Source organism: Hemitrygon akajei, chromosome 3 (genome assembly GCF_048418815.1).
Source record: "Hemitrygon akajei chromosome 3, sHemAka1.3, whole genome shotgun sequence".
Lineage (NCBI taxonomy): Eukaryota > Metazoa > Chordata > Chondrichthyes > Myliobatiformes > Dasyatidae > Hemitrygon > Hemitrygon akajei.
Window position 1 is genome coordinate 199,089,725 of NC_133126.1, and position 26,050 is coordinate 199,115,774.

Consider the following 26,050-nt stretch of genomic DNA (forward strand, 5'->3'; position numbering starts at 1 on the left):
ATCACCTGAAGTGCCATCCCAGATTGTCTGGGATGCCATGAAAGCATATTTGAGGGGTCAAATAATCTCTTACACAGCAAATCTCAATAGAAGATCCCGTGCAGATCGAGCAGACCTCATTAACCAGATTAAAGATGTGGATCAATTATATGCCCAAACTAAGAACCCTGAATTATACAAGAAGCGCGTTGAACTCCAAACTAAATTTAACCTTCTGTCCACTCAACCTGTCGAACGTCAACTTCTCGAAAGCAAGAGCCGTTTTTACATTCATGGGGATAAGTCTGGTAAATTCCTAGCCAATCAGCTGAGGCGTTCTAAAGCCAAACAACATATTACAAAGATCCGGAAGGAGAATGGAGACTTTACATCGGATCATTTAGAAATTAATGACGCATTTAAAAATTTTTATTCTCGGCTTTATTCCTCTGAATCCCTGAATGACAATATCTCTGTGGATCAATTTTTACAGAATCTGAATATCCCCTCACTTTCATCTGATTTCAAAGCCAAATTTAATGCGCCTATATCACTAGAAGAAATATCTTTTGCAATTTCTGCACTGTCCTCAGGGAAATCTCCGGGACCTGATGGGTTCCCTGTGGAATTTTATAAATCATTCTCCTCACTTCTTTCTCCTCAGTTACTTTCAGTATTATCTGACTCGTTTAACTACGGCAAATTGCCACCCTCTTTCAATGAGGCATCTATTATTCTTCTTTTAAAAAAGGGCAAAGACCCAACAGAGTGTTCCTCGTACAGGCCGATCTCTCTGCTCAATGTTGATGTAAAGATCTTAGCTAAAGTGTTGGCTCATAGATTAGAAACCGTTATTCCCTCCATTATCTCTGATGACCAAACAGGCTTTATTAAAAACCGTCTCCCTTTTTTTAACATTCGGCGTCTATTTAATATTTTATACTCAGTTCCAACTGGGACTCCTGAATGTGTTATCTCCCTTGATGCGGAGAAAGCATTTGATCGTATAGAGTGGAACTACCTTTTTGCAGTCTTAGAAAAATTTGACCTCGGCCAAAGTTTCATCTCTTGGATCCAATTGCTGTACCTGTGTCCTACTGCTTCTGTTCTAACTAACTTTCAGAAATCCCAAGTATTCAATCTCAAACGTGGCACCTGTCAGGGATGCCCCTTAAGTCCCTTTCTCTTTGATTTGGCTATAGAACCTCTGGCGATAGCATTTCGAAAATGTCCTGAACTGACCGGGATTTGGAGAGGGGGTGTTGAGCATAAAGTCTCTCTCTATGCTGATGACCTACTACTCTTTCTCTCATATCCGTCTACATCCTTACTTCTAATGTTTTCACTTCTTGACCAGTTTAGCCAGATCTCTGGCTATAAACTCAACTTACATAAGAGTGAACTTTTCCCAATTAATAAAGAAGCACAAGAACTAATATTTCATGATCCCCCTTTTAAAGTAGTCCATAATCAATTTACTTATCTTGGAATTACAGTCACAAGGAAGTTTAAAGATCTCTTTCATGAAAACTTTGTCAATCTTTCATATGCTACAAAACAGAGTCTGGTACAATGGTCACCTCTATCTATGTCCTTGGTAGGTCGTATCAATGTTGTCAAAATGTATGTTATCCCCAAATTCTTATACTTATTTCAATCTATCCCAATTTTTATTCCTAAATCTTTTTTTGATTCCTTAGACTCTATTATTTTGTCATATCTGTGGCAGAATAAGCCCTCTAGAATTAATAAAATCCACCTCCAAAAATCTAAAAAAGAGGGTGGCATGGCTTTACCTAACTTTCGCTTATATTACTGGGCAGCTAATATACGTTGTGCTGCCTTCTGGTCTTTCTTCCACGGTCAACCTGAGTGCCCTAACTGGGTGGCAATGGAGTTGAGCTCCACTAAAGAATTATCTATATCTGCACTTCTTGGCTCTGCACTCCCCCTAGCAGTCTGCCCAGATCAATAGCTAATCCTCTGGTTAGACACACTTTGCGTATATGGGCTCAGTTCAGGAAATGCTATGGTTTCCAAGGGTTTTCCATTTCTAGCCCTGTCGCACATAATCACCTTTTTTGACCTACCATGTTCGATTCAGCATTCCATGTTTGGTACAGGAAGGGCATTAGACATTTTGAAGATCTCTTCATTGATAACCGCTTCGCTTCTTTTCAACAGCTCTCTGTTAAGTTCAACCTGCCTAATGCTCACTTTTTCAGATATCTCCAAATCCGACACTTTACTGCTCCTTTAATTCCTAACTTTCCTGAAATGCCTGCGAAAAATGCTATGGACCTATTTCTCTCCATTAATCCACTAGGTAAAGGTTTAATTTCAATTATCCAAGATAAACTAGCAGCCTTATGACGGGCCCCTGTGGATAAAATTAAAATGGCCTGGGAGCAGGATTTAAATATCTCCTTATCCGAGGAGAGCTGGGACTCAGTTCTCAAATCGGTTAACTCAACCTCTCTTTGTGCTCGCCATTGTCTCTTACAGTTTAAGATTGTTCATAGAGCCCATATGTCTAAATCTAAACTATCTCGATTCTACCCTGGCATTAGTCCGCTCTGTGATAAATGTAAGAGGGGCGTGGCCTCTCTCATCCATATGTACTGGCTCTGTCCTAGCTTGGAGAAATTCTGGAAAGATGTCTTCACTACACTATCGGGTATTCTGAATCAGCACCTAGAACCTAACCCCTTAATTGCTCTGTTCGGTTTTTGGGGCGAGACAGATTTATGTCTGGGTCTGACCAAATGCCGAATACTATCCTTTGCCTCTCTCCTGGCGAGACGCTTGATCCTCCTTAGATGGAGAGATGTTGCCCCGCCCACTCATGCGCAATGGCTTAAGGACATTATGGCCTGCTTGGACCTCGAAAAAATTCATTATTCAGTTCTCAATTCGGATTTAAAGTTCCATAAGATCTAGGGGCCTTTTATCGAGTACTTTCATAACCTTCCTCTTGACTAGGGTTTTTTTTTCTTTTCGGTCCCTTGCTTTCAGCTCCCTTTTTTTTTCTGGTAGTGGGCATTATTATCCTCTGTTGCTAAGTGTATTCACAGTCTGGGAGTTTGACTGTCCAGACTTATACTCTCTATATTGTGTGGTGGTTGGTCTGGAATTGTTGTTTTTTTTTCTTGTGTTGTGGGGTTTCGGGAGGACACTAAGCTCACTTGTCTTTAATTTAGGTGCTTTTTTGTTAAATTCTCTTCCTCTGTAGCATATTGTTATTGTATGCTTAACCTTGCTCTGTATTAATGCTCCTCATTGGGATTTGGGGTTGTTAATTTTGTAAAATGTTTTGAAAATCTAATAAAAAAATTTTAAAAAAAAGAAAGGAAGAACAAATTACATTCCCTGTTAATCAGACTTCAGTGCCAGTCAGCAGAGATGTTTATTCAGATGCCATTGTCAGCTTGAAGGACTTGCTACTTGCTGCAAAGTACTCGGGTTTCTGTACACTGAGCCGGAAGGCTCCTTCAGGAGATAGTGTGCAACTTTTACCGGTCTATTACATCGTGGCATGATGCAGTTCCAGAAACGTCACTGATGGCAAAAGCCTCAGCTTGCATCAGGAACTTCAAACGTTAAGAGTATTAACTCTTGAAAACCTTTCTCAAAAACAATCCTTCGTTCATCAGTGGAGGACAACATGTAAACTACTAGAATCCCTTTGCCCAACTCTCTGCAAAGCAACTTGCATGGAGCTGATTGGACAGCAAAAAGCTTGGGCTTTCAATGGAAAATGTCTTTTGTCTCTTAACTGGGTTTCTCCATTCACCACATGCAGAAGTAAAACAGAGGAATAGATTAAGAGTTTGGACTTACTTTCCTCAGCACAGCCACTCTGCTGCCTCCAGTCTCCCAGCGCAACACCAGCTGCTTCACAAGCTGAAGCATAAGACTCCAGCATGTTGCACATCTGAACAGAGTCTCCGCCAGTCACACAATGATCGTAGACGCAGCTCTCAAAGTAGAGTTGAGGTGGGATATGCCAGTGGCACTCTTCAAATGGACCAGGGTTAGCCAAGACTATTTTACAGTATCTCTCTGCCTCTTCGCTTGCTGCTGGCTCGCATGGAGGTGGAAGTGGAGCTGTTTGGTTACACCTGTGCAACAGAAACAATCTCTCACTCTTCTCAAATTTAATTTATCCCATTCAGTCCTCTCCAAAACAGAAAGAAGCTTGGAAGGCTACGGGCAGGGCTTGAGAGAAAAATACACCATGCCATCATAATATACAAGAAAGAACATGACTCCATTACACAACTGAAAAGACTGAAAGACATCCTGAACTCAACACTGGAAATATCTTTACATTTCTCCCCGTGTGCCCTTGTCGTTCAAAAGAACAATACACTCGAGCTGATTTGAATTATCTCCTTGATATCGCTTCCTTGCCCCAACATTGCTTACATTCAAGCAACATTGCCACTTGCTGTAACACTTCTCAGGACTTGTGGAGACATCTTAGTATTTGTCTTCACGTAAATCACACACAGCAATACTCACGGCCAGTCGTCGTCAGTAACTGTCCAACTGTTCCCAAATTGGTTTGAATCCAAGGCTAGTATTCCATCAGGTTTCAAGAAGTCATCCAGTTGGTCATTGGTGTAGGTTCCACACAAGCCACACAGCTGTCCTTTGTATCTCTCGTCCACAACTACCACCAGTTGATGATCTCCGTCAAACTTCACCTGAAGACCAAAGTTGGTCTGGAGCACAACATATGACCCTACCAGCGACAGTCTTACCGAAGCAATGGGTGTCACAGGGAGATACACCCTCACTCCATCCACCTAAACAAAGCATTACAGAGTTAGCTTCCAGAAAATCACAAACAAACCAACTGTTGCTTGACAACATCATGTCAATGCTGAAAATTATACTCTTTCAAGTATATAATACTCACATAAACGTCCCTATTTTTCCGCAATGCAATGTGGAGGTTCTGCAGTCGCACGCTCACCGAGTTAATGGCAGTCCAGCTCGGACTACCTCGGTGCTCATTCCTACTCGTCACAGAAAATTGGACAGATGTATTTCCACAAGTCTCGGTCACCGTGTAATTGCAGGCACCCTGGAAATGGTACAGCTTCCCATCAAATGTTGTGTAGTGCGGGTCGCCATAGATGTGGCAAATGGCAGTGTCAGCGCCGTAACATCCCAAATTGCCACCCTGCACTTTGCAGATTTCTCCCGGTCCACAAGTTGCTGGCTCGCACACGATTCGGTCATTGCCAGTGCAGCGGCACCTTTCTCGACATCCGTCTTCCCAGAACATCGCACCTTTCTGACACACAAACGGCAAGGTTTATTTTCAACAGTGCTATGTGCTCTGATGGGAAACAGAACCTTGTTTTCATAGAAACCAAAGTGCACCACAAACACTTCCAACTTACCTCGTAGTATTTGTTCTTGTGCGTGCAACCACAGTTCTCCACAGACACGCACGAGCTTCCACTCAGGACAAAGCCATGGTTACACTCACAGTCCTCCACACAAGGCTCACTACAGTTCCCCGAAGCAAAGCGGTCAGTGCAAGTGGCTGGACAAGCACTAGCGCATGCGTTATAATGGCTGTTGGCTTCACACACGATACCTGAAAGCAGCAGAGAAGCAACAAAACTTTTTACACTTCAATTCAAGCTTCACAAATGGCGATTCTCTGACACGATGTTGTACAGCTCCGAACACTGCTAAGTACATCGGATTCCGGTTAATTGGACCATCAGTTAATCAGGGCAGCTGCTTATTTGGGACAACTCTTAAGCAACAAAATCTAATCCAGAAAATAACCCTCATTCCTTTCATTTGTTTGGGACACCGTGTCGCCTCATCGGCCAGTAGACTGCTGCCAAATAATGTATAACTTGCGCAGGGGGTCCCAACCTGTGGTACGCGGTCTGCTCGGAAAATGGTAAGGGACCACGACATAAAGAAGGTTGGGAACCCATGAACTTGTGTCAGCCGCGTGGACATGTGTGGCCGTTGGACACTACACTGTGCTTACAGCGAAGAGTTTTCAAATAGTGTCAGTTGAATGTGCTTGTGATCTTTGTCACTGATAATTGGTGAGAAATAAGCAGCAAGACAATTCAGAACTCTCTTGCTCACTGCGGTTTCAGGCACTCAGGCTTGGAGATGCCAGAAAAGGCTGGGATTGAAAAGGAAATGATCTCACTACTTCAACAAATTAAGAACTACAAACAACTTGAATGTCTCAGCAATCGCCTTAAACGTTACAATAAAAATGAAGTTTTGCAGGATGCAATTGGCAAAAGCATTGTATGAAGGCAGTACAATCTTCAACAGGTGTCTGCACTGATCTCCTTCATTAAATGGCAGCGTCTACTGAGTGATTCCTCTATCGATAACTATTGGGAACTAATACATTGATTTAGTGTACTGTAGTGGTACTGGATGGTTTCCAATTTGCTCTGTATTTCTTTTAAATACATAATTTGCTGAATAAACTCTCCTCCGACTTCCATCCGGTAACAAGTATCGATTTTAACTGACGGTGATTTGATGACAAATTCTGCCATCTTCATCATGGATGTAGATAATTTGTTGATCGGTTAAACAGCAGTTGGTCTTTTTTTAAATAACTTTTAATTATTTCCATGACCCTTTGGCTGATTGGGGCAGTCACTTAATTGGGCCAAAATGCACGGGTCCCGGGTGTCTCAATGAACCGGAATCCAGTGTATTACTCCAACAGCATTTGGAGGAGACAACTCATACGTACCACAGAAAGTGGAGTTCCTCCATGGCACAATGGTCACTCCTGCTCTCTGGCAGGCATCTGAATAGATCTGCAGGGCATTACACAGAGCTCCTTGGTCTCCACCGGTCAAGCACAGTTCAACAACACAACTTTCAAAGAAACCATTGGTGTTGATCACAGAGTGGCAGTTTACAAATGGCCCCTGTTGACTGGTGATCAGACCACAGAAATCATCACCTCGGTAGCGCTCCTCATCTGCGGGCTTACACTCTTCTGGCTCGACGGGGTCGCAACCTGGCTCGTCAGGTGGCACCTTCCAGCTATTTCCCAGTTCGTTGTCATCCTTAGCTTGCGTTCCATCAGCTTTCATGTAGTCATCTTGCCATTTTCCATTGTAGTTACCGCACATACCACAAACCCGATTAAAGTACGTACTGGGCACCTTCACTTCCACTGAATGATCAGTGTCGTAAGAAACGTACAGGCCAAAATCAGTTGTCAGGACCACGTATCTTCCGCTCCTACTCACACTCAGGCCACCCTCGCCACGCCCAACAGGTAAGGTCTCCCACACGTCATCAACCTGTGCACAAGACGAAATACTGCATCATACAGACTGTATGGGGCCGCAGCCCTGGAGAAACAAAACAACCATTTGCACCGTGCTCCTCTCAAGCCCTTCAGGCATGTCTAATGATCTTAGCCATCACATCCGTACACACTCACGTGCGTTCAGAACGCCCCTTCAGCTGAGGATAAAAAGCTCTCAATGCCGCTTTAATCAGACTCACTTCCGTCGCACTGCGCATCCCTTCTCACTTACTCGCATCTCCAGTTACAAGCAAAGTGCTTTACCGATCAAGTGTTTCCATGTCAAATGATTTTTAGTAGAGAGAGCTGTACTTTAGCAGAATTAGACTTACAGTAAGAGACTTACCAACACCCGCTGACGTTCCCGCTTCACGATCCAAACACTGTGGCCGTGCACAGTTACATGAACTTTCTGAACGTAAGATACTCCTGCGTAGCCACGATTTTCATTCTTTGTTTCAATGTTGAAGTACGGAAGGGAGGAGGAATTTCCACACGACTTGGCTATTGTGTACGTACAGCTGCCCATAAAGTGGAGGGTGGCTTTGTCAAAGGTGTTGTAATGCGGATCATTATGCACTCTGCAGATACCGTACGTGTATGGGTAGCAACCGGGGACGCCGTTTACAACTCCACAGTATGAACCTGTAGAACACGTTGAATCCCTGCACACCATTTTACTGCCTGCAGAAGGACATCTACATTTTCTTGAGCAGGTATCATCGGTCCAGAGTTCAGAGCCCACTGGGTAGTGCTTTCCTTCATACCAGCAACCACACTTATCCTCTGGCACACATCGGTCATTGTAGAGAAGGTAACCACTGTCACACACACAGCCTTCCACGCAAGGTTGCAAGCAGCGCGATGGAGCACTCGGACTCACACAGGTAGCTGGGCAAGCTGAGCCGCACTGCTCATAATGACTATTCGCTCCACACTTTACAGCTGTGAACGGAATCCATAAGGTTACACGTTACTTTCATCTGACATTCCTTCCATCAAACACTTCTCACTGCTCTCTATCTCCAATGAGTCTCATTGAAAGATCTGGCACTATACTCTCAAGCACTTACGGCAAAAGGTCTCATTCCTCCAGGCATCCACTCTCGCTCCCTCTGACTGGCATGCATCTCCGTATGACTCCAAACTGCTGCACAGAGCCTCCTGCTCCATGCCTAATGCACAAAGGTCGTATACACAGTCAGCAAAATAAGCTTCCGGGTCGACTCTCGAATAGCACCCTTTGAAAGGACCGTCTGCATCCTTGATTATCCCACAGTAATATTCACTTTCGATGATACGCTTTTCATCCTTACTGCAATTTGGTCTGATGCCAACATCAGGAGTACACCTGGGGAAACAGCAACATCCCAAATCACAATTACTTCCAGCTAAATCAAAACTCAAAGAGCATAAAGATGGAAATTGGAAACTGGACAGTTAGTTTCCAACCGAATGGAAAAGTTGCCAGCAGCTTGCTGCCAGTCACACTGTACCTTGTGTCATTTCCAGACTGCCAGCTGTTGCCCAAGCTGACTGAATCAGGTTCCATTATTCCATCTGGATTCAGAAAATCATCCCTTCTGTCTTCATTATAGTTCCCACACATTCCACACACCTTGCCTTTGAAGAGACTCGGGAGAGTCACCTCAGCTCGATGCCTGCCATTAAACTTCACTCGCAATCCAAAACTAGTGGCAATGACGACGTACTGCCCAGACAGAGTGACAACAACACCCGGGCTGACTGCAACAGGTAGCACTGCCTCTTCCCCATCAACCTGCAAACATCCAAATCATTCATCAATTGATTCTTCTGCAGACGTTGCAATGCACCTGACAAAGACACTTAGCACATCCAGCCCTTACCTTTACCACACGCCCCTTCTCTAGCGTGATTCTGTGATCGGAAACCTCAACGTTGACTTGTCTCACGTAAGACACGTACGGGTTTCCGCCTCTGTGCTCATTTGCAGCTTCAACTTTGAAAGGGGGCAGACTGCTGTCGGTACTGCACAGTTTTGATAAGGTGTACGTGCACGTTCCCATAAAGTCGTGAGCTTGGCCATCAAAGGTCATATAGTGAGGATCTCCTTGTACTATGCAGGAAGACTCTGAAAACAGCAAAACAGTCAGAATTACTCTTGTTATTACTGACATACTTCGTGAAATTTGCTGTTTACTGTAAGGAATACAGCACAACACAGTCCAAATTACTGCAAGTTAGAAGCAGAAAATAAATAAATAAACAGAAGGGGAAATGTGAGGTAGCAAACATGGACTGTTCAGAAATATTACGGCAGAACGATAGAAGCTGTTCCTCAAATCCGAGTGTGGATCTTCCATCTCTTCTATCTCTTTCCCAATGGCAGTAATGGGGAGGCATGCCCTGGATGCTTATCAATAGATGCCAACTCTTTGAGGTACAGACTTTTGAAGGTATCCTTGATGATGTGGAGGGTTAGTCAGCCCTTGTTGCTAAAGGGATCGGGGGTATGGAGAGAAAGCAGGTACAGGGTTCTGAGTTGGATGATCAGCCATGATCATACTGAATGGTGATGCAGGCTCAAAGGGCCGAATGGCCTACTCCTGCACCTATTTTCTATGTTTCTAAATCTACTGGCGATTTGCATGGATCTTCTCAGGATTAGACTATGACCGATGGTTTGCATTCTTTACCAAAGAGATGCATGGGACTGATAACTCAATGCAGATGATAATGTTTAGATTAACAACTCAATTAACAGATGGCATAATCATCTCTGGAGAGGGAGAGTTGAGATAATTGAGGGTAGAGTGAGAGGAGACAAGGAATTTTTTTTCCACCCAAAATGTGAACATTAGTGCTCAGAAAATGAAGACCTCAGAAAAGTGGTCCATGCAGACACAATTCCCACCAAATGTTGACAACTCACCAAGTATGCAGATGAACTTGTTTAACCAGAATTATTAAGATGGAAAACTACAGGAAGCAAAAGATTACAAGGTACTACTTTAGCATAGCATGCCTGCGATGGGCTGAGAGTCCTCCTTCTCTCCCAGGAATTTCTACCATTCTGGAAACCTTAAATATAAACCGCACCACAAAGATTCCACATCACATACACATTGCATTCCCATACCTGTAAGGGCGGGCGTTGTGGTACTGGCTGTAGTTGAGATGCTCGTAGTTGTTGTCGTTCCACAACCCGCTGCAGGAATAAAATAGTACAGACGCAGAACAGATTAACCTTTATAACATAATCACATCATCTCACATTTCTAGTTGACTAAAGCATGGAAAACCAAAAGAGAACCACAGCATGACAGGAGCAATGCAATTTTGTTCAATTAAATAAATGCCGCTATCAGTAGTGCTACAGTGAAAGCAAGCGCCGAGTACAACAGACCCACCTCCACAGCACCCTGCGTGAAAGGAAATGTCATCCACAGCAACATCACTCCGGTAGTCTTGGCCACGGACCGCCTCAAGGAGGATCTGTCAGAGAAAGCAGCAAAACTTCAGCAGGAAACAGCCAGTCAAGCAGCACGACTGAAGCCCCAAACTTGCATTTCACTTCAGTAAATCATGGGTGCACAACAGTTCTGAGACTGTGATGAAATCATTCAAGAGAGAATAAATCCAAAAATTATTTGAAAAATAACTACCGGCTCTTCAAAATTGTAAAGCACAGCAAGAGTGCATTAAGCGGGTTATATCAGGCAAAGGACAGGAAATTCAATTTCACCAACAGCACTTCTATACATCCAAAATAATTTCATTGACATTTCAGTCTATCGCAAGACTGAAATGCCAGGCGCTGGGAGAAGAAGGATCAATCATTTGGACAACAGGAGATCCCCAATTTCAGTGTTAAAAATTGAGGAAGTGTTCTGAATGAGTACTGTTACAGAGAGAACAATAACATTCAGGATTTAACTTGTGGAAACTATAGAAAGGGTGCAGAGGAGATTTACAAGGATGTTGCCTGGATTGGGGAGCACGCATTATAAGAACAGGTTGAGTGAACTGGGCCTTTTCTCCTTGGAGCGACGGAGGACGAGAGGTGACCTGATAGAGGTGTATAAGATGATGAGAAGTATTGATCACGTGGATAGGCAGAGGATTTTTCCCAGGGCTGAAATGGCTAACACGATAAGGCACAGTTTTTAGGTGCTTGGAAGTAGGTACAGAGGAGATGTTAGGGGTAAGTTTTTAACATTTAGAGTGGTGAGTGCGTGGAATGGGCAGCCGGCGATGGTGGTGGAGCTGGATACAATAGGGTCTTTTAGAGACTCCTGATACGTAAATGGAGTTGAGAAATATAGAGGGCGATAGGTCACCGGAGGTATTTTTGAAAATAAGTACATGTTCGGCACAGCATTGTGGGTAGAGAGGCTGTATTGTGTTGTAGGTTCTCTGTGTTTCTGCACAAATCTTTGGGTTGGGTAAAAAGACGCATTGATATTCGTGTATAGGCAATAAAGTGCAAGGTTTCAATTAATTAAGAGCTGTGTCGGGAATTCCCTAAAGTGGATTACTGGTTGATAAGTCTACAAATTTTGATGGACTAAAACTCGTTGATTGCAAGGGGAGAGGAAAGAGAACAGTGGCGTGCAGCATTAAGAATATTTGCAAACTCATCAACTTTGGACAGTGTGGGAAATGCACTAAAATTTTGCAATCATTTGCACCCAACGCAAACACCATTGGGTACATGGTGTCTCCATTATTATTTATTTACCTGGACTTGTATTAATTGAAAGATCATTTCAGTGACTTCTTGAGTATTATCCATGCAGCCTACCTGAGAACCTCCAGACAGGTCAAGGTCAACTTGTCCTTCAATCCATCGGTTTCCCTTATTTCCTGAATCAGACCACTTCAGCACTGCTGTTCCGCTTTCAACCTGGTAAACATTCAAAGCCATGCGCTGACCTACTCCATACATGTGGTACCAGAATCGCATGCATTGAGCTCCTCTCTCCATACATGTTGCACTGACCAGATGGGCTCGGTCTCCTGGTTGGCCATCGTTGCCTTCAATGTAGATGTAGTAACCACCTGCAAACACAAGAAGGTTTATTCTTCCAATAGAAATCAGGTGCACAGTGGCTACGCAGCAATCTCACATCACCTACCTGCTGTGGTGTGGTCAAAGCTCGGTCCTGTGTTATATGATGGTGTCGACCCTCTGATGCGTTTCCAGTCCAACGTATCGTTCTCAGATTGAGCCCAATGGCACAGGTCTTTGTCAAAGTTACAATCCAGTGAACAACCTGCCGAGTTCAGAAAGACAGACATTCATCGGAATACTCTCAACAACTGCTGAAAATATTCAACACCATACTATTGAATCGAGACACTGTACAGTCGCTCGGTACCGTACTTTGCGGGAGGCACCATAATTTTCCACACCTACCCATCAGAGGATTAAGACTTTTAATTTATAATGTATTATTACAATGGGATAAGTGTCCTTTATTTAAGATTAAACAGGATTGGGAAAAGGAACTCAATTTGACCTTTATATGGGAGGATTGGACTCGGATTCTGAAGCTGGTTAACTCTTCTTCGATCTGTGCTAGTCATTCACTGATTCAATTTAAAATTGTACATCATTACCATTTGACCAAGGAGACACTCTCTGAAATATTTCCCAATGTTGATAGTTATTGTGATTGATGTAAAACTGAGATAGCTACATTGACACATGTGTTCTGGTCATGTTCTATATTGGAACAGTTCTGGAAGTCATCTTCTCGACAATTTCTAAAACACTCAGAATTAACCTGCAACCTAATAAATTGACTGTGCTTTTTGAAATAATTCCTCAAAATATCCATGGTATTTCTGTGTCTAACCAACATGTTACTGCATTTGTTACATTGATAGCTAGGAGGGCAATTTTGTTGAAGTGGAAGGATATATCAGCTCCTACTTTGTCACAATGCTTCTTCTCAATTGATGCTATGTCTTAGTTTGGAGAAAATTAGAAGTCGAACCTTTGAAACTTTATTTGATTTTGAGAAATGATGGGTCTCATTTGCTCGCTAGTATCATTTGAGCTCATTGATAGATCTTCTCCATCATCTAATTGTAAGACTTTTTGATATATTTTTCTTTCTTGCTGGCGGTTTGATGTTTATTTTTAGAAGCTTTTTGCATGACGCATGGCTCCGGGGTTGCACTCCTAATGGTCCCCCCCCCCCCCACTTTTCTCTTAGTAGGGTTTTTTTATATTCACAAAATTTTCAATCTTTAAGATAATTTCTTTTTTTTCGTTGAGGCATTGTAAGTGTTGTTACTTCGATGTACTTGTGTTATTTTTGAATAATATAATACTAATAAAAAGATTCGAAAAGAAAAGACAATTAATGAGGACAGGCTATCACTCAAAATCTACAGGGAAAGGAAGAACAAATTACGTTCCCTGTTAATCAGACTTCAGTGCCAGTCAGCAGAGATGTTTATTCAGATGCCATTGTCAGCTTGAAGGACTTGCTACTTGCTGCAAAGTACTCGGGTTTCTGTACACTGAGCCGGAAGGCTCCTTCAGGAGATAGTGTGCAACTTTTACCGGTCTATTACATCGTGGCATGATGCAGTCCCAGAAACGTCACTGATGGCAAAAGCCTCAGCTTGCATCAGGAACTTCAAACGTTAAGAGTATTAACTCTTGAAAACCTTTCTCAAAAACAATCCTTCGTTCATCAGTGGAGGACAACATGTAAACTACTAGAATCCCTTTGCCCAACTCTCTGCAAAGCAACTTGCATGGAGCTGATTGGACAGCAAAAAGCTTGGGCTTTCAATGGAAAATGTCTTTTGTCTCTTAACTGGGTTTCTCCATTCACCACATGCAGAAGTAAAACAGAGGAATAGATTAAGAGTTTGGACTTACTTTCCTCAGCGCAGCCACTCTGCTGCCTCCAGTCTCCCAGCGCAACACCAGCTGCTTCACAAGCTGAAGCATAAGACTCCAGCATGTTGCACATCTGAACAGAGTCTCCGCCAGTCACACAATGATCGTAGACGCAGCTCTCAAAGTAGAGTTGAGGTGGGATATGCCAGTGGCACTCTTCAAATGGACCAGGGTTAGCCAAGACTATTTTACAGTATCTCTCTGCCTCTTCGCTTGCTGCTGGCTCGCATGGAGGTGGAAGTGGAGCTGTTTGGTTACACCTGTGCAACAGAAACAATCTCTCACTCTTCTCAAATTTAATTTATCCCATTCAGTCCTCTCCAAAACAGAAAGAAGCTTGGAAGGCTACGGGCAGGGCTTGAGAGAAAAATACACCATGCCATCATAATATACAAGAAAGAACATGACTCCATTACACAACTGAAAAGACTGAAAGACATCCTGAACTCAACACTGGAAATATCTTTACATTTCTCCCCGTGTGCCCTTGTCGTTCAAAAGAACAATACACTCGAGCTGATTTGAATTATCTCCTTGATATCGCTTCCTTGCCCCAACATTGCTTACATTCAAGCAACATTGCCACTTGCTGTAACACTTCTCAGGACTTGTGGAGACATCTTAGTATTTGTCTTCACGTAAATCACACACAGCAATACTCACGGCCAGTCGTCGTCAGTAACTGTCCAACTGTTCCCAAATTGGTTTGAATCCAAGGCTAGTATTCCATCAGGTTTCAAGAAGTCATCCAGTTGGTCATTGGTGTAGGTTCCACACAAGCCACACAGCTGTCCTTTGTATCTCTCGTCCACAACTACCACCAGTTGATGATCTCCGTCAAACTTCACCTGAAGACCAAAGTTGGTCTGGAGCACAACATATGACCCTACCAGCGACAGTCTTACCGAAGCAATGGGTGTCACAGGGAGATACACCCTCACTCCATCCACCTAAACAAAGCATTACAGAGTTAGCTTCCAGAAAATCACAAACAAACCAACTGTTGCTTGACAACATCATGTCAATGCTGAAAATTATACTCTTTCAAGTATATAATACTCACATAAACGTCCCTATTTTTCCGCAATGCAATGTGGAGGTTCTGCAGTCGCACGCTCACCGAGTTAATGGCAGTCCAGCTCGGACTTCCTCGGTGCTCATTCCTACTCGTCACAGAAAATTGGACAGATGTATTTCCACAAGTCTCGGTCACCGTGTAATTGCAGGCACCCTGGAAATGGTACAGCTTCCCATCAAATGTTGTGTAGTGCGGGTCGCCATAGATGTGGCAAATGGCAGTGTCAGCGCCGTAACATCCCAAATTGCCACCCTGCACTTTGCAGATTTCTCCCGGTCCACAAGTTGCTGGCTCGCACACGATTCGGTCATTGCCAGTGCAGCGGCACCTTTCTCGACATCCGTCTTCCCAGAACATCGCACCTTTCTGACACACAAACGGCAAGGTTTATTTTCAACAGTGCTATGTGCTCTGATGGGAAACAGAACCTTGTTTTCATAGAAACCAAAGTGCACCACAAACACTTCCAACTTACCTCGTAGTATTTGTTCTTGTGCGTGCAACCACAGTTCTCCACAGACACGCACGAGCTTCCACTCAGGACAAAGCCATGGTTACACTCACAGTCCTCCACACAAGGCTCACTACAGTTCCCCGAAGCAAAGCGGTCAGTGCAAGTGGCTGGACAAGCACTAGCGCATGCGTTATAATGGCTGTTGGCTTCACACACGATACCTGAAAGCAGCAGAGAAGCAACAAAACTTTTTACACTTCAATTCAAGCTTCACAAATGGCGATTCTCTGACACGATGTTGTACAGCTCCGAACACTGCTAAGTACATCGGATTCCGGTTAATTGGACCATCAGTTAATCAGGGCAGCTGCTTATTTGGGACAACTCTTAAGCAACAAAATCTAATCCAGAAAATAACCCTCATTCCTTTCATTTGTTTGGGACACCGTGTCGCCTCATCGGCCAGTAGACTGCTGCCAAATAATGTATAACTTGCGCAGGGGGTCCCAACCTGTGGTACGCGGTCTGCTCGGAAAATGGTAAGGGACCACGACATAAAGAAGGTTGGGAACCCATGAACTTGTGTCAGCCGCGTGGACATGTGTGGCCGTTGGACACTACACTGTGCTTACAGCGAAGAGTTTTCAAATAGTGTCAGTTGAATGTGCTTGTGATCTTTGTCACTGATAATTGGTGAGAAATAAGCAGCAAGACAATTCAGAACTCTCTTGCTCACTGCGGTTTCAGGCACTCAGGCTTGGAGATGCCAGAAAAGGCTGGGATTGAAAAGGAAATGATCTCACTACTTCAACAAATTAAGAACTACAAACAACTTGAATGTCTCAGCAATCGCCTTAAACGTTACAATAAAAATGAAGTTTTGCAGGATGCAATTGGCAAAAGCATTGTATGAAGGCAGTACAATCTTCAACAGGTGTCTGCACTGATCTCCTTCATTAAATGGCAGCGTCTACTGAGTGATTCCTCTATCGATAACTATTGGGAACTAATACATTGATTTAGTGTACTGTAGTGGTACTGGATGGTTTCCAATTTGCTCTGTATTTCTTTTAAATACATAATTTGCTGAATAAACTCTCCTCCGACTTCCATCCGGTAACAAGTATCGATTTTAACTGACGGTGATTTGATGACAAATTCTGCCATCTTCATCATGGATGTAGATAATTTGTTGATCGGTTAAACAGCAGTTTGTCTTTTTTTAAATAACTTTTAATTATTTCCATGACCCTTTGGCTGATTGGGGCAGTCACTTAATTGGGCCAAAATGCACGGGTCCCGGGTGTCTCAATGAACCGGAATCCAGTGTATTACTCCAACAGCATTTGGAGGAGACAACTCATACGTACCACAGAAAGTGGAGTTCCTCCATGGCACAATGGTCACTCCTGCTCTCTGGCAGGCATCTGAATAGATCTGCAGGGCATTACACAGAGCTCCTTGGTCTCCACCGGTCAAGCACAGTTCAACAACACAACTTTCAAAGAAACCATTGGTGTTGATCACAGAGTGGCAGTTTACAAATGGCCCCTGTTGACTGGTGATCAGACCACAGAAATCATCACCTCGGTAGCGCTCCTCATCTGCGGGCTTACACTCTTCTGGCTCGACGGGGTCGCAACCTGGCTCGTCAGGTGGCACCTTCCAGCTATTTCCCAGTTCGTTGTCATCCTTAGCTTGCGTTCCATCAGCTTTCATGTAGTCATCTTGCCATTTTCCATTGTAGTTACCGCACATACCACAAACCCGATTAAAGTACGTACTGGGCACCTTCACTTCCACTGAATGATCAGTGTCGTAAGAAACGTACAGGCCAAAATCAGTTGTCAGGACCACGTATCTTCCGCTCCTACTCACACTCAGGCCACCCTCGCCACGCCCAACAGGTAAGGTCTCCCACACGTCATCAACCTGTGCACAAGACGAAATACTGCATCATACAGACTGTATGGGGCCGCAGCCCTGGAGAAACAAAACAACCATTTGCACCGTGCTCCTCTCAAGCCCTTCAGGCATGTCTAATGATCTTAGCCATCACATCCGTACACACTCACGTGCGTTCAGAACGCCCCTTCAGCTGAGGATAAAAAGCTCTCAATGCCGCTTTAATCAGACTCACTTCCGTCGCACTGCGCATCCCTTCTCACTTACTCGCATCTCCAGTTACAAGCAAAGTGCTTTACCGATCAAGTGTTTCCATGTCAAATGATTTTTAGTAGAGAGAGCTGTACTTTAGCAGAATTAGACTTACAGTAAGAGACTTACCAACACCCGCTGACGTTCCCGCTTCACGATCCAAACACTGTGGCCGTGCACAGTTACATGAACTTTCTGAACGTAAGATACTCCTGCGTAGCCACGATTTTCATTCTTTGTTTCAATGTTGAAGTACGGAAGGGAGGAGGAATTTCCACACGACTTGGCTATTGTGTACGTACAGCTGCCCATAAAGTGGAGGGTGGCTTTGTCAAAGGTGTTGTAATGCGGATCATTATGCACTCTGCAGATACCGTACGTGTATGGGTAGCAACCGGGGACGCCGTTTACAACTCCACAGTATGAACCTGTAGAACACGTTGAATCCCTGCACACCATTTTACTGCCTGCAGAAGGACATCTACATTTTCTTGAGCAGGTATCATCGGTCCAGAGTTCAGAGCCCACTGGGTAGTGCTTTCCTTCATACCAGCAACCACACTTATCCTCTGGCACACATCGGTCATTGTAGAGAAGGTAACCACTGTCACACACACAGCCTTCCACGCAAGGTTGCAAGCAGCGCGATGGAGCACTCGGACTCACACAGGTAGCTGGGCAAGCTGAGCCGCACTGCTCATAATGACTATTCGCTCCACACTTTACAGCTGTGAACGGAATCCATAAGGTTACACGTTACTTTCATCTGACATTCCTTCCATCAAACACTTCTCACTGCTCTCTATCTCCAATGAGTCTCATTGAAAGATCTGGCACTATACTCTCAAGCACTTACGGCAAAAGGTCTCATTCCTCCAGGCATCCACTCTCGCTCCCTCTGACTGGCATGCATCTCCGTATGACTCCAAACTGCTGCACAGAGCCTCCTGCTCCATGCCTAATGCACAAAGGTCGTATACACAGTCAGCAAAATAAGCTTCCGGGTCGACTCTCGAATGGCACCCTTTGAAAGGACCGTCTGCATCCTTGATTATCCCACAGTAATATTCACTTTCGATGATACGCTTTTCATCCTTACTGCAATTTGGTCTGATGCCAACATCAGGAGTACACCTGGGGAAACAGCAACATCCCAAATCACAATTACTTCCAGCTAAATCAAAACTCAAAGAGCATAAAGATGGAAATTGGAAACTGGACAGTTAGTTTCCAACCGAATGGAAAAGTTGCCAGCAGCTTGCTGCCAGTCACACTGTACCTTGTGTCATTTCCAGACTGCCAGCTGTTGCCCAAGCTGACTGAATCAGGTTCCATTATTCCATCTGGATTCAGAAAATCATCCCTTCTGTCTTCATTATAGTTCCCACACATTCCACACACCTTGCCTTTGAAGAGACTCGGGAGAGTCACCTCAGCTCGATGCCTGCCATTAAACTTCACTCGCAATCCAAAACTAGTGGCAATGACGACGTACTGCCCAGACAGAGTGACAACAACACCCGGGCTGACTGCAACAGGTAGCACTGCCTCTTCCCCATCAACCTGCAAACATCCAAATCATTCATCAATTGATTCTTCTGCAGACGTTGCAATGCACCTGACAAAGACACTTAGCACATCCAGCCCTTACCTTTACCACACGCCCCTTCTCTAGCGTGATTCTGTGATCGGAAACCTCAACGTTGACTTGTCTCACGTAAGACACGTACGGGTTTCCGCCTCTGTGCTCATTTGCAGCTTCAACTTTGAAAGGGGGCAGACTGCTGTCGGTACTGCACAGTTTTGATAAGGTGTACGTGCACGTTCCCATAAAGTCGTGAGCTTGGCCATCAAAGGTCATATAGTGAGGATCTCCTTGTACTATGCAGGAAGACTCTGAAAACAGCAAAACAGTCAGAATTACTCTTGTTATTACTGACATACTTCGTGAAATTTGCTGTTTACTGTAAGGAATACAGCACAACACAGTCCAAATTACTGCAAGTTAGAAGCAGAAAATAAATAAATAAACAGAAGGGGAAATGTGAGGTAGCAAACATGGACTGTTCAGAAATATTACGGCAGAACGATAGAAGCTGTTCCTCAAATCCGAGTGTGGATCTTCCATCTCTTCTATCTCTTTCCCAATGGCAGTAATGGGGAGGCATGCCCTGGATGCTTATCAATAGATGCCAACTCTTTGAGGTACAGACTTTTGAAGGTATCCTTGATGATGTGGAGGGTTAGTCAGCCCTTGTTGCTAAAGGGATCGGGGGTATGGAGAGAAAGCAGGTACAGGGTTCTGAGTTGGATGATCAGCCATGATCATACTGAATGGTGATGCAGGCTCAAAGGGCCGAATGGCCTACTCCTGCACCTATTTTCTATGTTTCTAAATCTACTGGCGATTTGCATGGATCTTCTCAGGATTAGACTATGACCGATGGTTTGCATTCTTTACCAAAGAGATGCATGGGACTGATAACTCAATGCAGATGATAATGTTTAGATTAACAACTCAATTAACAGATGGCATAATCATCTCTGGAGAGGGAGAGTTGAGATAATTGAGGGTAGAGTGAGAGGAGACAAGGAATTTTTTTTCCACCCAAAATGTGAACATTAGTGCTCAGAAAATGAAGACCTCAGAAAAGTGGTCCATGCAGACACAATTCCCACCAAATGTTGACAACTCACCATGTATGCAGATGAACTTGTTTAACCAGAATTATTAAGATGGAAAACTACAGGAAGCAAAAGATTACAAGGTACTACTTTAGCATAGCATGCCTGCGATGGGCTGAGAGTCCTCCTTCTCTCCCAGGAATTTCTACCATTCTGGAAACCTCCAATATAAACCGCACCACAAAGATTCCACATCACAGACACATTGCATTCCCATACCTGTAAGGGCGGGCGTTGTGGTACTGGCTGTAGTTGAGATGCTCGTAGTTGTTGTCGTTCCACAACCCGCTGCAGGAATAAAATAGTACAGACGCAGAACAGATTAACCTTTATAACATAATCACATCATCTCACATTTCTAGTTGACTAAAGCATGGAAAACCAAAAGAGAACCACAGCATGACAGGAGCAATGCAATTTTGTTCAATTAAATAAATGCCGCTATCAGTAGTGCTACAGTGAAAGCAAGCGCCGAGTACAACAGACCCACCTCCACAGCACCCTACGTGAAAGGAAATGTCATCCACAGCAACATCACTCCGGTAGTCTTGGCCACGGACCGCCTCAAGGAGGATCTGTCAGAGAAAGCAGCAAAACTTCAGCAGGAAACAGCCAGTCAAGCAGCACGACTGAAGCCCCAAACTTGCATTTCACTTCAGTAAATCATGGGTGCACAACAGTTCTGAGACTGTGATGAAATCATTCAAGAGAGAATAAATCCAAAAATTATTTGAAAAATAACTACCGGCTCTTCAAAATTGTAAAGCACAGAAAGAGTGCATTAAGCGGGTTATATCAGGCAAAGGACAGGAAATTCAATTTCACCAACAGCACTTCTATACATCCAAAATAATTTCATTGACATTTCAGTCTATCGCAAGACTGAAATGCCAGGCGCTGGGAGAAGAAGGATCAATCATTTGGACAACAGGAGATCCCCAATTTCAGTGTTAAAAATTGAGGAAGTGTTCTGAATGAGTACTGTTACAGAGAGAACAATAACATTCAGGATTTAACTTGTGGAAACTATAGAAAGGTTGCAGAGGAGATTTACAAGGATGTTGCCTGGATTGGGGAGCACGCATTATAAGAACAGGTTGAGTGAACTGGGCCTTTTCTCCTTGGAGCGACGGAGGACGAGAGGTGACCTGATAGAGATGTATAAGATGATGAGAAGTATTGATCACGTGGATAGGCAGAGGATTTTTCCCAGGGCTGAAATGGCTAACACGATAAGGCACAGTTTTTAGGTGCTTGGAAGTAGGTACAGAGGAGATGTTAGGGGTAAGTTTTTAACATTTAGAGTGGTGAGTGCGTGGAATGGGCAGCCGGCGATAGTGGTGGAGCTGGTTACAATAGGGTCTTTTAGAGATTCCTGATACGTAAATGGAGTTGAGAAATACAGAGGGCGATAGGTCACCGGAGGTATTTTCGAAAATAAGTACATGTTCGGCACAGCATTGTGGGTAGAGAGGCTGTATTGTGCTGTAGGTTCTCTGTGTTTCTGCACAAATCTTTGGGTTGGGTAAAAAGACGCATTGATATTCGTGTATAGGCAATAAAGTGCAAGGTTTCAATTAATTAAGAGCTGTGTCGGGAATTCCCTAAAGTGGATTACTGGTTGATAAGTCTACAAATTTTGATGGACTAAAACTCGTTGATTGCAAGGGGAGAGGAAAGAGAACAGTGGCGTGCAGCATTAAGAATATTTGCAAACTCATCAACTTTGGACAGTGTGGGAAATGCACTAAAATTTTGCAATCATTTGCACCCAACGCAAACACCATTGGGTACATGGTGTCTCCATTATTATTTATTTACCTGGACTTGTATTAATTGAAAGATCATTTCAGTGACTTCTTGAGTATTATCCATGCAGCCTACCTGAGAACCTCCAGACAGGTCAAGGTCAACCTGTCCTTCAATCCATCGGTTTCCCTTATTTCCTGAATCAGACCACTTCAGCACTGCTGTTCCGCTTTCAACCTGGTAAACATTCAAAGCCATGCGCTGACCTACTCCATACATGTGGTACCAGAATCGCATGCATTGAGCTCCTCTCTCCATACATGTTGCACTGACCAGATGGGCTCGGTCTCCTGGTTGGCCATCGTTGCCTTCAATGTAGATGTAGTAACCACCTGCAAACACAAGAAGGTTTATTCTTCCAATAGAAATCAGGTGCACAGTGGCTACGCAGCAATCTCACATCACCTACCTGCTGTGGTGTGGTCAAAGCTCGGTCCTGTGTTATATGATGGTGTCGACCCTCTGATGCGTTTCCAGTCCAACGTATCGTTCTCAGATTGAGCCCAATGGCACAGGTCTTTGTCAAAGTTACAATCCAGTGAACAACCTGCCGAGTTCAGAAAGACAGACATTCATCGGAATACTCTCAACAACTGTTGAAAATATTCAACACCATACTATTGAATCGAGACACTGTACAGTCGCTCGGTACCGTACTTTGCGGGAGGCACCATAATTTTCCACACCTACCCATCAGAGGATTAAGACTTTTAATTTATAATTTATTATTACAATGGGATAAGTGTCCTTTATTTAAGATTAAACAGGATTGGGAAAAGGAACTCAATTTGACCTTTATATGGGAGGATTGGACTCGGATTCTGAAGCTGGTTAACTCTTCTTCGATCTGTGCTAGTCATTCACTGATTCAATTTAAAATTGTACATCATTACCATTTGACCAAGGAGACACTCTCTGAAATATTTCCCAATGTTGATAGTTATTGTGATTGATGTAAAACTGAGATAGCTACATTGACACATGTGTTCTGGTCATGTTCTATATTGGAACAGTTCTGGAAGTCATCTTCTCGACAATTTCTAAAACACTCAGAATTAACCTGCAACCTAATAAATTGACTGTGCTTTTTGAAATAATTCCTCAAAATATCCATGGTATTTCTGTGTCTAACCAACATGTTACTGCATTTGTTACATTGATAGCTAGGAGGGCAATTTTGTTGAAGTGGAAGGATATATCAGCTCCTACTTTGTCACAATGCTTCTTCTCAATTGATGCTATGTCTTAGTTTGGAGAAAATTAGAAGTCGAACCTTTGAAACTTTATTTGATTTTGAGAAATGATGGGTCTCATTTGCTCGCTAGTATCATTTGAGCTCATTGATAGATCTTCTCCATCATCTAATTGTAAGATTTTTTGATATATTTTTCTTTCTTGCTGGCGGTTTGATGTTTATTTTTAGAAGCTTTTTGCATGACGCATGGCTCCGGGGTTGCACTCCTAATGGTTCCTCCCCCACTTTTCTCTTAGTAGGGTTTTTTTATATTCACAAAATTTTCAATCTTTAAGATAATTTCTTTTTTTTCGTTGAGGCATTGTAAGTGTTGTTACTTCGATGTACTTGTGTTATTTTTGAATAATATAATACTAATAAAAAGATTCGAAAAGAAAAGACAATTAATGAGGACAGGCTATCACTCAAAATCTACAGGCAAAGGAAGAACAAATTACGTTCCCTGTTAATCAGACTTCAGTGCCAGTCAGCAGAGATGTTTATTCAGATGCCATTGTCAGCTTGAAGGACTTGCTACTTGCTGCAAAGTACTCGGGTTTCTGTACACTGAGCCGGAAGGCTCCTTCAGGAGATAGTGTGCAACTTTTACCGGTCTATTACATCGTGGCATGATGCAGTCCCAGAAACGTCACTGATGGCAAAAGCCTCAGCTTGCATCAGGAACTTCAAACATTAAGAGTATTAACTCTTGAAAACCTTTCTCAAAAACAATCCTTCGTTCATCAGTGGAGGACAACATGTAAACTACTAGAATCCCTTTGCCCAACTCTCTGCAAAGCAACTTGCATGGAGCTGATTGGACAGCAAAAAGCTTGGGCTTTCAATGGAAAATGTCTTTTGTCTCTTAACTGGGTTTCTCCATTCACCACATGCAGAAGTAAAACAGAGGAATAGATTAAGAGTTTGGACTTACTTTCCTCAGCACAGCCACTCTGCTGCCTCCAGTCTCCCAGCGCAACACCAGCTGCTTCACAAGCTGAAGCATAAGACTCCAGCATGTTGCACATCTGAACAGAGTCTCCGCCAGTCACACAATGATCGTAGACGCAGCTCTCAAAGTAGAGTTGAGGTGGGATATGCCAGTGGCACTCTTCAAATGGACCAGGGTTAGCCAAGACTATTTTACAGTATCTCTCTGCCTCTTCGCTTGCTGCTGGCTCGCATGGAGGTGGAAGTGGAGCTGTTTGGTTACACCTGTGCAACAGAAACAATCTCTCACTCTTCTCAAATTTAATTTATCCCATTCAGTCCTCTCCAAAACAGAAAGAAGCTTGGAAGGCTACGGGCAGGGCTTGAGAGAAAAATACACCATGCCATCATAATATACAAGAAAGAACATGACTCCATTACACAACTGAAAAGACTGAAAGACATCCTGAACTCAACACTGGAAATATCTTTACATTTCTCCCCGTGTGCCCTTGTCGTTCAAAAGAACAATACACTCGAGCTGATTTGAATTATCTCCTTGATATCGCTTCCTTGCCCCAACATTGCTTACATTCAAGCAACATTGCCACTTGCTGTAACACTTCTCAGGACTTGTGGAGACATCTTAGTATTTGTCTTCACGTAAATCACACACAGCAATACTCACGGCCAGTCGTCGTCAGTAACTGTCCAACTGTTCCCAAATTGGTTTGAATCCAAGGCTAGTATTCCATCAGGTTTCAAGAAGTCATCCAGTTGGTCATTGGTGTAGGTTCCACACAAGCCACACAGCTGTCCTTTGTATCTCTCGTCCACAACTACCACCAGTTGATGATCTCCGTCAAACTTCACCTGAAGACCAAAGTTGGTCTGGAGCACAACATATGACCCTACCAGCGACAGTCTTACCGAAGCAATGGGTGTCACAGGGAGATACACCCTCACTCCATCCACCTAAACAAAGCATTACAGAGTTAGCTTCCAGAAAATCACAAACAAACCAACTGTTGCTTGACAACATCATGTCAATGCTGAAAATTATACTCTTTCAAGTATATAATACTCACATAAACGTCCCTATTTTTCCGCAATGCAACGTGGAGGTTCTGCAGTCGCACGCTCACCGAGTTAATGGCAGTCCAGCTCGGACTACCTCGGTGCTCATTCCTACTCGTCACAGAAAATTGGACAGATGTATTTCCACAAGTCTCGGTCACCGTGTAATTGCAGGCACCCTGGAAATGGTACAGCTTCCCATCAAATGTTGTGTAGTGCGGGTCGCCATAGATGTGGCAAATGGCAGTGTCAGCGCCGTAACATCCCAAATTGCCACCCTGCACTTTGCAGATTTCTCCCGGTCCACAAGTTGCTGGCTCGCACACGATTCGGTCATTGCCAGTGCAGCGGCACCTTTCTCGACATCCGTCTTCCCAGAACATTGCACCTTTCTGACACACAAACGGCAA

The 26,050-nt window shown here is 43.6% G+C and overlaps 1 protein-coding gene across 1 annotated transcript in view; it reads right to left on the minus strand.

Annotated features, from left to right (window-relative positions):
• The window catches only part of LOC140724669 (uncharacterized), a 166,761-nt gene that overhangs the window by 102,346 nt on the left and 38,365 nt on the right, over positions 1 to 26,050 (minus strand). Inside the window, exons 50-78 of the mRNA XM_073039094.1 lie at positions 25,652 to 26,032; positions 25,252 to 25,538; positions 24,568 to 24,848; positions 22,809 to 22,946; positions 22,475 to 22,731; positions 21,081 to 21,165; positions 20,810 to 20,878; positions 19,557 to 19,801; positions 19,185 to 19,468; positions 18,762 to 19,039; positions 18,035 to 18,633; positions 17,119 to 17,680; positions 15,770 to 15,969; positions 15,280 to 15,660; positions 14,880 to 15,166; positions 14,196 to 14,476; positions 12,433 to 12,570; positions 12,099 to 12,355; positions 10,705 to 10,789; positions 10,434 to 10,502; positions 9,181 to 9,425; positions 8,809 to 9,092; positions 8,386 to 8,663; positions 7,659 to 8,257; positions 6,743 to 7,304; positions 5,394 to 5,593; positions 4,904 to 5,284; positions 4,504 to 4,790; positions 3,820 to 4,100 (exon numbers count right to left, since the gene is read on the minus strand). Coding sequence (XP_072895195.1) covers positions 3,820 to 4,100; positions 4,504 to 4,790; positions 4,904 to 5,284; positions 5,394 to 5,593; positions 6,743 to 7,304; positions 7,659 to 8,257; positions 8,386 to 8,663; positions 8,809 to 9,092; positions 9,181 to 9,425; positions 10,434 to 10,502; positions 10,705 to 10,789; positions 12,099 to 12,355; positions 12,433 to 12,570; positions 14,196 to 14,476; positions 14,880 to 15,166; positions 15,280 to 15,660; positions 15,770 to 15,969; positions 17,119 to 17,680; positions 18,035 to 18,633; positions 18,762 to 19,039; positions 19,185 to 19,468; positions 19,557 to 19,801; positions 20,810 to 20,878; positions 21,081 to 21,165; positions 22,475 to 22,731; positions 22,809 to 22,946; positions 24,568 to 24,848; positions 25,252 to 25,538; positions 25,652 to 26,032 — 8,281 coding nt within the window. The remainder of the gene's footprint in view (positions 1 to 3,819; positions 4,101 to 4,503; positions 4,791 to 4,903; positions 5,285 to 5,393; positions 5,594 to 6,742; positions 7,305 to 7,658; positions 8,258 to 8,385; positions 8,664 to 8,808; positions 9,093 to 9,180; positions 9,426 to 10,433; positions 10,503 to 10,704; positions 10,790 to 12,098; positions 12,356 to 12,432; positions 12,571 to 14,195; positions 14,477 to 14,879; positions 15,167 to 15,279; positions 15,661 to 15,769; positions 15,970 to 17,118; positions 17,681 to 18,034; positions 18,634 to 18,761; positions 19,040 to 19,184; positions 19,469 to 19,556; positions 19,802 to 20,809; positions 20,879 to 21,080; positions 21,166 to 22,474; positions 22,732 to 22,808; positions 22,947 to 24,567; positions 24,849 to 25,251; positions 25,539 to 25,651; positions 26,033 to 26,050) is intronic.